The 13,117-nt window shown below is 37.9% G+C and overlaps 1 protein-coding gene across 1 annotated transcript; it reads left to right on the plus strand.

The window, feature by feature from the left end:
* Nucleotides 1–755: 755 nt before the first annotated feature.
* Nucleotides 756–13,071, plus strand: ptgs1 (prostaglandin-endoperoxide synthase 1). The gene is made up of 11 exons (XM_077737016.1): nt 756–922; nt 1,017–1,097; nt 4,560–4,676; nt 5,728–5,868; nt 5,955–6,098; nt 6,928–7,109; nt 8,365–8,448; nt 8,590–8,836; nt 9,505–9,791; nt 11,105–11,252; nt 12,099–13,071. Exons 1-11 carry the CDS (start codon nt 916–918, stop codon nt 12,434–12,436), a joined length of 1,776 nt encoding a protein of 591 aa, XP_077593142.1. The 5' UTR covers nt 756–915; the 3' UTR covers nt 12,437–13,071.
* Nucleotides 13,072–13,117: the final 46 nt, after the last annotated feature.

Consider the following 13,117-nt stretch of genomic DNA (forward strand, 5'->3'; position numbering starts at 1 on the left):
CCCCTAGCTTCAGAACAGACTCAACACCATAATATAAATATTTTAAACCCATAACAATCCCCCCCCCCCCATAATGTCATCACATAAGTGATTTTTCTACATCAGCTGGAAAAATTAAAAGGTTGGCGTAGCCGCAAGAACATTTATTGGGGCCACCTTGGAGGACTTGGGAAAAGGAAATCCTAGAGAAGATTAATGGTAGCACTGCATTCTTTGCAAGTGTTTTGCTTCTGGCACACTGGTTTTTGCTGAATTTGAACATCTGCCACCAAAAGTAAAAGTTTCACTTCTGCAGACCATTCACTATCTGCCATTAACGGTGTTCGGCGTCTAGGTGGCCTGGTGTATTAGTGGTTAGTGTGTCGGCCTCACAGTGGGGTTCCTGGGTTCAAATCCAGGCTGGTCTGTTTGTGTGGGTTTTTTCTGGGTTCCTCCCACATTCGTAAGACATGCATGGTAAACTGATTGGACACTAAATTACCCCTAAGTATGAGCATGAATGGTTGGTTGTCTCCTTGTTCCCTGCCATTGGCTGGCCTGAAGTCAGCTGGGATAGACTCCAGCACCCCTCGCGAACCTAGTGAGGATAAATAGGTTAACAAATTGAAATTTATAGTCGTTTCCATTTTCACTTTTATACATTTTTTAATTTGGGCTGTTTTGGTCTTTCGTAAAACATGTTCATCATGATATATGATTGACGGTAGGGGGCGATATCACGCAGGCTTGGTGGGGAGGTCGACCCACCAGTGACTGTGGGAGGGCCGGCCCGCAGGTGAACGCTCCCCTCGTCGGGCTTTTTTCCCACACTTACACCGGAGCTAACTTTTCTCACTCCACGGTCTTCATTCACCTCAACGGCGGATCCGAACCGTGTTTTGCACTCTTGGAATGACACCGCGCTGATTTTCTGTGATGAAATGTAAGTTTCAAAGTTTTTTTTAAAGTGTTTAAACCCTGGCTATTCTCATGTTAGCCAACCCCGACTCGTTTTCGTTTTCCACCCCGCCGTCTAGCCTCTATCCTCGGATGCTTCGGTCTTCTGCTGCTGCTGCGGGAAATTGCGGGCCATGGGGATGAAGTGGCTTCGGGGTCAGGTAGGTCATTGTTTCACTGGCCAGTATGTACTTTTGGTTTTAACTAACGTAAAATTTGGGTTATAAACAATCCCGTCAACAGATCCATATGAAGACTTCTATTTTTTTTTACTTCAGTGCTGGGGTTCTTCCAGAATTGGAGGACGTTTTACAATTTTACAACCGCTCCCTTCAAATTAAAACCTTTTCTTAAAATGGATCCATCTTATATATTATTTAATTTCCTTTCCTTTTTTCTTTTTGTTTGTTGCTTGTTCTTACATTTTAAACCTCCTCCCTAGTCACCATCATAAATAATAAGCTGTTTTTAAGTTAACCCTTCAACTAATTCATCCTCTTTCTTTAATTTTTTTTTTATTACCCATTGCAAAATACATACAGGCAACACTACTACTAGTACAATTCGATGCTATATTGAAGGATGTCAATTAGCCCCTATATATGAAATGAAAACATTTTTAAAAATGTACAGGCAAGTAGAGGTAAGATCATAAGCCCAAGAATAATAAACATGCCAAATCTAGTTGTGTTGAAGCGCAGGTACACAAGTTTTATTTGCATCTCAAAACCTTTTGTAACCTGAAAATTTCGTACGTAGAGGCATTCGTAAGTAGAGGTGCGACTGTAATAGCATGTTCAAAGGTTTCTATTGGATTGTGGTAATGCTCAACAACCTGCTGTTGCTTGTCTTACATGTGTGTCACACCGATTCTGCCGAGGGCCACAGTGGGTCCTGGTGTCTGGTCCAACCGATCTAGTGCCGACAAATTAACCAATCAGGTGTCTTCTAAAATAAGTAGCACCTGACTTTACTGATTACAGTTGCAAAAGGTATCCTCTTGTTAAGTTGGAATGAAAACCTGCACCCACTGGCCCTTTGAGGACAAGTTTGACACCCCTTAGACTTAAACTTTCAGATGTTGTGCCAAACTGCTGTCAAAAAATAGAAGCAGTTTGCGCTCACCCAATCCGAAACACTAAAGCTGTTAAGAGGCTGCTGTGCAACTACTTTATGAATGAACTATTAGCATTTTCACGAGGAGTGAGGGGCATCCATTACATCTGTTTTAGGGTCCAGATAAAACCTCTTTAGGGAAGGAGGCGCAGCTGCAGGAATTCATTGTTTTTGTCATGAAACAGACTTTTCTTGTCCAACTTTCTGGTCAGACATGCAGTTTGACCAGTGCTGGAGTGACTCCACTAATACGGTGGATGTTATCGGCTGTCGTGCATCTGAACAAACAGTTTCAGCTCCTCCCAAGTTTATCTGCTCCATAAGATTATAACAGTTGTACATTTTGTGCCTCCACGCCATGTGATGGCATCTGTCGTTTTTTTCTGATACTGAGCTTTTTTATTTGATCCCACTGGTTGTAATGTAATGGTCATCCGTGAAGGGAGTCTGGTACTCCATAGATTAATGGGGACAAACATAGGGCGTGCGGGCCGGAAGTGGCACTGGGTTGTTCTGCCAGATGGGTGTGTTGCAGCTCATTTGTACTGCATGTATAGAATGAGTTATGTCCTGAAATCGATATTCAGTATCACTGTAGGTAGGACGGGTCTGAAAAAAAACGCCCCGACCCGACCGGGCTCGCGGACATTCCTTTTATTGGGAGGAGTGGTGATTTATGATAACAGATTAAAGCCTATCTTTTGTAATAAAATCTAAATTAAATACATACATATATATAATATATATAAAAGATGCAAATGTTCATTCAGTCTTGTTTAACTTAGATTTTATTACAAAAGACAGGCTTTAATCTGTTATCATATATATATATATATATATATATATATATATATATATATATATATATATATATATATATATATATATATATATATATATATATATATATATATATATATATATATATATATATATATATATATATATATATATATATATATATATATATATATATATATATATATATATATATATATATATATATATATATATATAAATAAATAAATAAATAAATAAATAAATAAATAAATAAATGGCGCAATTCATCAAACAGGGTGACCAACTATACATTAGATTTTTTGTTTACGACGTCATTTTGATTCTGCACAAAAAATTCGGAAAATAATTGAATGCATTTCCTCAGTATCAAATTGCAATTTGGTAACGGCACATTTAGAACCATTGAGTTAACTTATTTGACAAGCAAATGAACTTGTACGGCCCACATGGGATGCCATGAATGTGGTCTGCCAACCAAAATGAGTTTGACATCCCTGCTATAGACGGCGTGAGCCAAGTTCACATAGCAGGCAGATTAGATCTGTTCAGTGTCTTTGGCTAGGACGGGGGGCCAAGAGGGGCATGCCGCAGCACGCTTGAAGACAACCTTTATTCCCCGTCAAGTCTGCACTGTGGAAGCAGTGGGTTACATTGGTAAACAATTAGGAATAATTTTGCAGGATTCAAAACTTTATTTCAGGTATCAAATTGTGTATAAGCCACAGGCGATACTTTTTCTGTTTGTATAGTAAGGCAGAGCCCTCACACTTTCCCTAGAGCACGGGTGTCAAACGCAATTTTTGTTGTGGGTCACAATGTAGTCTGGGAATTTTTGGGAGTGTTTCTGGACTATTATATGTATAATTTTAACTGTGCAAAAGTACTAATTATATTCGGAATCTACACAAAAAAAGACTGATTTTTCATCTGAATCTCAAAAGAAGTGGTTTTGTACTTTTCAAGTTATTTTTATTGGGTGGTGTGCTCGGCTCAAAAGTTCATGCAGTCTGTTTAATCACTTAGACAGCTTTTACCTTATTTTACCTTATTTTTCAGACTATAAAGTACACCGGATTATAAAACGCTCTTTTAACATAGACTTCATTTTCATTCATATTGTTTTTTTATTGTTTTATATCGTAATTGTGTGCCTTGAGAACTTTAGTGTAGTAACATAACGCCTTTATGCGCCAGCAAATAAGCTTTTATCAATAAGGTGTACTGTCAATTTTTGAGAAAAATTACAGATTTTACGTGCGGCCTATTGTCTCAAAATATGTTAATACAGTAATCCCTCGCCATTTCACGGTTCAACAGCTTCATTATATCTCGGATTGTTTTCTGGGGAAATTCTTTTACATTTTTTTATGTTTTTATTTTGTATTTTTTTTTAGCATTATTATTTTTTAAGTTCATAAAATGTGAAAATCCACGCTGAAACTCGCAAACGGAAGCAACTCTCCTGGCTTCTGTTTGCTACTAGGACACAGCACTGAAGAAAAATATATATATTTTTAATAGGGATTACCACTACTAAAGTTTTTTCCATTATTGCGGCCACGTTTGGTCCACATTAACCACGATATTCGAGGGATTGCTGTACTTAATTTCTATATTTAATAGAACTTGTAAGCCACACATCCAGGACAGCAGATGCTTTGGTTTAAGTAGGTGACACTGACACTTGTTGACGCTCATCTTCGCAGTGAACCCATGCTGTTTCTTGCCTTGTCAACACTGGGGCGTGTGCGTACGCTACACACATGAGCGCTACGAATGTGACTGCACCCGCACCGGCTACCATGGGGAGAACTGCACAGTCCGTGAGTACACTCTTCCCACCCCAGAGACCTGTGACATCCCTTCATATCCTGTTTGCAATAGAAAGGAAGTTGAACTATTCCAGATGGTGAGGCTTATTTCTCAGGAGTAAAAATATTGATGATGAATAATGTTCCACTGAAAAATACAGGCAGTCCTGGAATTCCTGTCCTACACAGGCGATGTAATTAGAATACTTACGTAATGAATTGGTTTCAGAACTTGTTTCGTAACTTGGATTTCTCGTGAATAGGGCAGTTTACATGTATAAATTCTCTAATTTATTCCACTGCCCTCAAAATAATGACCAACGTAGCCCTCTAAAAATGATCAGTGTCCCAAAAAAATGCAGAAAATCATTTACTAATATTGTAAAATGAATAACAAGCATGCCAAAAAAAAATCTGTTCATGCAAGTGCATAAGTATAAGGACATAGCTAATTTTAGGCAACAGACATGCACATGAAGACATGAAAAATACACATCTAAACAAGTTCAAATTATGAATTGAATACAACTTAGCATTAAATAGCTGCTTTTTCCAAAATAATCAACTCCATCACTGTATCTCCATTTCTTCCTCTTCCTTCCAAATCAGATCAAAATCAAATCATAAGCCTTTATTGTCATCATACACAGCTATACATAACGATATTGGTGGTGCTACTCCACAAAGTGGGATTTCCCAGTAAAAAAAACATAATTAAGTAATATAAAAGTATAAAAAGTCACATCTTGGGAAGGTAAATTCTTAAATATTGCACAATCTAGGATATTGCACATTGTTATTGCACACCTCAAAGTTATTGCACAGAAGGGATTGCTAACACAAGTTCAGAGTCCTGATGACCGTGGGAAAAAACTGTCCCAAAATCTGTTTGTCTGTGCTGTGTGAGACATGTACCGTCTGCCAGAGGGCAGCAACTGGAACAGGTTGTGACCAGGGTGGTATGGGTTCCTAACAATGTGCTGCTGAGGTCCCTGATCTTCACAAACTGCCTTTCCCCAAGGATAAGCATTTACTCATGGTATCTCTTACTGTCCTAACACAGCGGAGTTCTGGACCAGGGTTCGTATCCTCCTAAAGCCAACGCCGAAAACGGTGAACTTCATCCTCACGCATTTTCACTGGGTCTGGGATGTCATCAACAACACTTTTCTGCGGGACGTTTTGATGCGGCTTGTCCTAACAGGTCCCAAGCCCCTCCAAAACAGGAATTTCATTGAATTGCTTTCACATTTGTAAAACATATGTGTGCGCTTTTGGGTGTGTGTGCAGTAAGGGCCAACTTAATCCCCAGTCCTCCAACATACAACTCAAAATATGATTACCTCAGCTGGGAGTCCTACTACAATCTAAGCTACTACACCCGCATTCTTCCGCCTGTGCCTGAAGACTGTCCTACACCTTTGGGTGTCAAAGGTTAGTCACACTATCACTTTTTTTTTTAAATCAATGTTATTGCAAACTGGATTCCGAAAATGTTGGGTCGCTTTACAAGTCATGTATAAAAAAAATGAATCTAATACAGTAATCCCTCAATTATCGCGGTTAATGTAGACCAGACATGGTCATAATGATAAAAAAATCGTGAAATAAGGTCACCCCTATTATGACTTTTTTTCCTAGTAGCAAGAGTGGCTTCCACTTATAAGTTTCTGCATGGATTTTCACAATTTTATGAACTAAAATATATATTTTTTCATTTATTTATATATTTTTAAAATACTTAATAGCGGCAAAAAAAAAAGCGAAGTAGTGAATTCGTGATAAGTGAAGACGCGATAATCGAGGGATTACTGTAATGTTGAAGTGCCAGATTAAATATGTATTTCAAATAGAACATAGATGACAATTTAAACTGAAAAAAAAACATGTAGCCCTACAATTTTTGACACCACAATGATTAGTAATAATAATCGGACATATGCTTTGTCATCATCATTGACCCGACAAATAGCCTAATTGTCATCATACTCAGCTGCGTATGACAGAATTGGTAAATGTCTTCACAGTCGACATTTAATATTCTTTTAAATGTCTAAAAACAAATTTTTAAAAATTTTCTCTGGCTGTCAAATTCCAGACGCCCTGGTGAACAAAGCTTAGCACGTCCGCTTCACAGTTTTCAGATCGAGGGTTCAATCGCTGGGTTCCAACCTTCCTGTGTTGAGTTTTAGGAAGGAGTGTGAATTTCTATAGTGTCCCAACATTTTGGGAATCATTTTGCCTCAAAATCTGTTTCCATTAGGCAAAGATGGGCTGCCCGTCCCTGAGCTCCTCGTGGAGAAGTTACTGAAGAGAAGAACTTTCAGGCCCGATCCTCAGGGATCCAACCTCATGTTTGCTTTCTTTGCGCAGCACTTTACTCACCAGTTCTTCAAGACCTACAACCGAATGGGTCTGGGCTTTACAAAAGCCTTAGCTCATGGGGTAAGTTCTCCTCCATTAGATTTAAAAAGACACACAACACTTATACGTCTTCAAACAATGTTACTTAAATGTGTCACGACTGAAGTAAAAGGAATGGTTCAAAGTGACAATAAATCTGTCATTAATTCATTAAAATACCAGTTCATTTCATTTAAAAAAAAGAAAAACAAATTTACGATTCAATGATTTTACAGACAGGTTGTAGCACTCAATGAAATTATTTTAACTGTCAAACTCAGCAATTAAAGTCAATGGGTGGGGCTAACAACTGATTGTTAGCCCTGCACATAATGCCAAGATGGGTGTGTGTACTTTTGTTTTTTAATGAGATACAGATGGAATACTTCTCCTAAATTCTCAATAACTAAATTACGCCTACAACTTCAATTAACTCCTCTGCTTTGCACAATACTTGTTCGTACACGTTGCATACTACATGGCTTTGGTCCCACCCATTGATTTTAATGGTTGAGTTTGACTGATAAAATAGTGAAATAATTACATGATTTATATTATAGAACTGGTATTATAATGTGTAATGGACACATTTAAGGACACTTTTTTAAAATTCAATTCACACTTTATTTCATTTTTTTACAACCCCTGCTGCCCATAGTTGGCTGGGATAGGCTCCAGCACCCCTCTCAAACCTTGTGAGGTTAACTGATAAAGAAAAGGAATAAGTATGTCAAAAAAAAAGGGATTTTGAAAGGGTCACATTTTAAAGAAATTTAATTTGCCTTCAATTATTTAGTGGTTTGTGTTTTAAAGGGTTAACAGACTTAAACTTTTAAATGTTTAACAGTTTCTCCTAATATTACAATTTCTTTTAATTTACTTTAATATTTTGTCATATTACACCAATTATAGTAATAGTATTTGCAATTCTGAGTAATAATCCCACTTTTTTGTTGACTTTTTTCACATATAATATAACCTTGTATAACTTTTGATCATATTCTAAACTTGTTATGCAAATTTTCTCCTTGAATGCAAAAATTGACAAATATTTTTTTTAATCTATATTTTTTATTTATAACTAAATAGTAATTTTCTCATACAAACTTTCCACCAAAAGGCAGCACCTATTTTTTAGTAGTAGATGTTCTTTAAAACTGTTCTTATAAACTATATAGCAACTTTTTCAATCCAGAATTGATACATTTCATTTTTACTGTGCCTTTCATGTAATGCAGTATTCTTTTTTAAAGTTTACTACAATAATAATACTATCACAATGTTTTTTTTTGTGCAGGTGGATGCAGGGCACGTTTACGGAGATAACCTGCAGCGCCAACTTAACCTGCGACTTTTAAAAGATGGGAAACTCAAGTATCAGGTGACTTACACTCTGTCCTCAGTATAATTAGTCATGCACATTTTGGGGGCTTATTTTAGCTGTCATCATACTTTCGCTGCAAAATATTTCTAATTTAAATATAAAAATGTCTGTGTTTTGTTATTTTTTTCTCCCTATTAGTTGATCAATGGAGAGATGTACCCTCCCTCTGTAGCTGAAGCTCCCGTTAAGATGGATTACCCCAAAAGCGTGCCCCGCGAGTATCAGTTCGCTATCGGCCAGGAAGTATTTGGACTCCTGCCGGGTTTGGGATTGTACGCCACTCTTTGGTTGAGGGAACACAACCGAGTGTGCGACATCTTGAAAGTGGAGCATCCCAGCTGGGATGACGAGCAACTGTTCCAGACCACCAGGCTCATCGTCATTGGTGAGGGAATTTGACGCTATATGTTGATTTTTTTTTCTTTGTCCAGGAATCAAAGTGTGTGCAAGGTGAAATAACATCTGGATTACTTTTTTTTAATAACATGTGGGATGACGTAACATTTGTTTAGATTGCAAACTATACAATACAAAGCGTATTATTAATATTGTGGATTTAATTGGTATTGGGGTATGAGTGGTTAGTGCGCGTTGGCCTCATAGTTTCAAGACCTGGGTTCAAATCCAGGTCGGTCCACCTGTTTGGAGTTTGCATTTTCTCCTCGGGCCTGCGTGGGTTTTCTCGGGGTACTCCGATTTCCTCCCATATTCCAAAAACATGGATGGTAGGCTGATTGGATATTCTAAATTGACCCTAGCTATGAGTGTGAGGCTCCAGCACACCCCGCGACCATAGTGAGGATAAAGCGGTTCAGAAAATGAGATGAAAAGTGGTATTGGCCAAAATATCCGCAGTTAAAAAATGTATGACAAACAAATAAGACAACCCACCATTTACTCCTTATTTTACCTTACCGAATTCCTGACTCCAAACTAAATTAAACATAAATGACCTACTTACAGATACACATTATTTATAAAGCAATGAAAGAATGCATGTGATGATAAGAAATATTTCTCTTCACTATTTTTTTTTTTTACTATCCTCCCCAGGTGAAACCATTAGAATAGTGATTGAAGAATATGTGCAGCACCTGAGTGGCTATCTCCTAAACTTGAAGTTTGACCCCACCTTGCTCTTTCAATCCCAATTCCAATATTCAAATCGTATCGCCCTGGAGTTCAGTCAGCTCTACCACTGGCACCCCTTGATGCCCGACAGTTTTCATATCAACGGAGACGAAATCACCTACCAGCAGTTCCTTTTCAACACATCCGTGCTCACCCATTACGGTGTGGACAAACTGGTGGACGCCTTTTCCCGTCAATCGGCCGGACAGGTTAGAAACACTCACACAATGGAGCCATTCAATGTAACAAAGTGAACCTTTATTATTTTTTTTAATTGCACCAATTCTTCCTGTGTTGCTGGATCAATATTCTATGACATTTTGCATCTGGGTATGACTTGACTCATTGTTTTGTCAGTTTGTCATCATGCCTGCATGACAGAAACCGGCAAGCGACCAGTCAATGATTTACCTTTCCGCTCATGAACAGCCTGAAAGGAATTTACTAATAAAATGTAATTGTCTTGATTGAACAAAGGAAGGAATTTACCAATAAAATTTAATTGTCTTGATTGAACAAAGAAAGGAATTTATCAAGAAAATATAATTATCTCGATTGAACAAAGGACTGACTGTAATCCTACCGTAATTGGCTAAAAATCATATTTTGGCTGCGTTGAACAAGGCTTGTTCAAACTGGCATCAAAAACCTGATATCTACCTAACCCAACCAGATTGAAACATTCTTTTGTAAGACAGTTGTAACTATGTCGCCCAATAGATGAGTGGTTCTTTTACCTGACTTTGGTGCAGGCTGTGTGGGTTCAATTCCCGCTCGGTGGCATTGTAAAGTATAAATGGCTTTCTTTTTTCCGTTTGTGCCGTACGACTGAGTGGCGACCAGTTTAGAATCTAGTCCACCTTTTGTCAGGATTCAGTGGGGATAAGCTCCAACCTGATAAGGATAGGTGGTGTTGAAATTGTATGAATGAATAGTTGAAACGGCATACGGGAAATACCGTATTTATTCGAGTATAACGCACAAACTTTTGTACCCAAAATTGAGCAATGTTTGCCGCATTATACATGAGGTTTTTGCTTTTAGGACCAAATCCCTGGGGAAAAACGGCCCTCTGCACCTGTTATCATGGGAGACCTGTTTTTGTCCGCCAGGTCGCACGCAAGTTTAGTTTTTTAAAATTATATATATTATAAAAAAGCCAGCCCTCTCCAAATAGCCTTGGGCATGTTTATAGGGGAGGAAAAAAATGACAAAAAGCTGTTCCAGAGAAACGTTAGCTCACTCGAGTCCGCCCAGGGAGTGCTAGCCTTACTCAAGAAGAATGGAATCAATTGTTTGGTGAATGATGAATCAGACTTTGAAACATTTTTAAATGTTATGATTTAAAAATGTAAATTCCATTTGAAAATTGTGTTCTTATTGGTAGTAGTTTGTTTTTACCAGGTTTCCGTATCATATGTTGTAAAAAAATGTTTTGTCTTGGCGACATGTATTCAGCATTTAACAGTTAACAGTACCGGTGCAATCCTTAATGTTCAACCCCCTTTTATTTTGCCTCTAGATCGGCGGGGGCTTTAACATGAATCCTGTGGTGACACCCGTAGCCGTAAAGACCATCAAGGAGTCGCGGCAACTCCGCATGCAGCCTTTTAACGAGTACAGGAAACGTTTTAACCTCAAGCCATACGCTTCCTTCAGAGAGTTCACAGGTAAGCAAAATAAAACAACTAGCCGCTAAGGAGCACGTGACTGATACATTTTGCAAGAAAGTGAGACGAGCTTGAAAATACATGCTTGGGATAATCGACACAGACTGAGAAGTGGCCCAACCCTTGGTCATTATTGTAAGTGTATATCGTAATTTTAGTTGGTGTACTGCAGAAGAACAGTGAAAAGTTGGCATGTGTTACAACTTGGTAAACTTGCACCACTTCAAAATGATTTTTCTTTCAAAGTAGCACATTTGTACTCCCTATTAAAACCATAAATATGGAGGTAAACATTGTCAATCGGGGGGCGGCTTATATTTGAGAACTAGGGATGTCCAAATCCGGTTACAGTTACGCTTTTGGAAATTAGGCCTGAGAATGTTATTTTAAAAATCAGAATTAGGTGAAAAAAATGTTTTTAAATTAAAGAGCTACAAAAGGACTAAATAAGATTTATAAAGATGTCGTTAAAGGAAACAGCTAAATGTTTGTTTTTACTAAGCAACATTTTATGAAGATCTGAGTTGAGTGGACAGAGATTATGTTTTTAAGTTGTTGTTGTTTTTTTAAATGACCACAAAATTACATGATAATCAAGGTGGACACTGATATGGTAATAAAAAACAATACAATACATTTTTCAGTAAATTGCAAATGTATTGGACTCAGTATCGCCAGATCCTCAAAATCAATCAATTTTAGTGCAAAATTTGTCAACCGTAAAAGTACTACTGCTTGAGCCTACTGCTTCTAGCGAAATGACAAATTCAGAAATAATAGTAAAGAAATAATGAATTACACCCCCCAAAAATTCACAGATTTCTCTCTTGATGCAACTTTTGACAGATAACGAAGAGATAGCGCTCGCTCTGGAAGAATTCTACGGTGATATTGATGCGCTTGAATTTTACCCCGGCATGATGCTAGAGAGGACCCGGCCGGAAGCTATATTCGGAGAGAGCATGGTGGAGATGGGTGCACCCTTCTCACTCAAAGGCCTACTAGGCAACCCCATCTGCTCCCCCGAGTACTGGAAGCCCAGCACATTCGGAGGACGCGTTGGTTTCGACATCGTCAACTCGGCCACGCTCAAGAACTTGGTGTGCCTCAACTCCAGGACATGTCCATACGTGGGATTCAGTGTGCCGAAGGTGGAGCAAAATGTCAGGACAGATGAGCTGTGATGATTTTTAAGGTTCTTTTTCAGTCCCCCATAACACGAGTCAAATAAGTCATTCTTGGAGAGTCAAAGCAGCTTGTTTGAACATAAGAAAAGATCTATAGTTCAGGCAAACATTGCCACGTATAAGCCGCATTTGTTGGACAAAAAAATGATGTCTGAATCGAGGGTACGGCTTATATGCGTATAAAATGATGACATGCACTAAACTACAAGGTGACAAAGACGAAACGCCATAACACCATAACGCCACAACATCTCAAAAGAAAATTGTCATTTCTGTCATTAAAAAGCATCGGGTTCTCATCAAGACTTATTTCTTTTTTCAAATTGAATAATTTGATATTTTGCATTTACAAAGATAGGCACATTGACTTCCTTATAATATTGACCCGATTAATGTGCTTTTGATTCATACAATATCTCAGAAATAGCACGTGGGATGATTTTTCTTAAGATTTTCCCTTCAAAGTAACACATTTAAACTCCCTATTAAAACTATGAATGTGGAGGTGAAAATTGTGAAACTTAATTCTTTCTCGTGTAAATTTCCAATTATGAATTGAATCTTATTTTCAAAAAATGCCCATGGTAAGCATTGCATGGTCGTGTTTAAAGAAATAAATTGGCAGAAGCATATTTCTTGCAAAATTTGTGAACATATCTTAGTGGGAGTTTTATGGGC

The sequence above is a fragment of the Stigmatopora nigra genome, chromosome 17 (assembly GCF_051989575.1).
Source record: "Stigmatopora nigra isolate UIUO_SnigA chromosome 17, RoL_Snig_1.1, whole genome shotgun sequence".
Taxonomy (NCBI): domain Eukaryota; kingdom Metazoa; phylum Chordata; class Actinopteri; order Syngnathiformes; family Syngnathidae; genus Stigmatopora; species Stigmatopora nigra.

Coding starts and splice junctions, on each gene's coding strand:
- ptgs1 (XM_077737016.1), top strand. Junction 4,677..5,727: donor TGGGGAGAACTGCACAGTCC/GTGAGTACACTC, acceptor GTCCTAACACAG/CGGAGTTCTGGACCAGGGTT. Junction 6,099..6,927: donor TACACCTTTGGGTGTCAAAG/GTTAGTCACACT, acceptor TGTTTCCATTAG/GCAAAGATGGGCTGCCCGTC.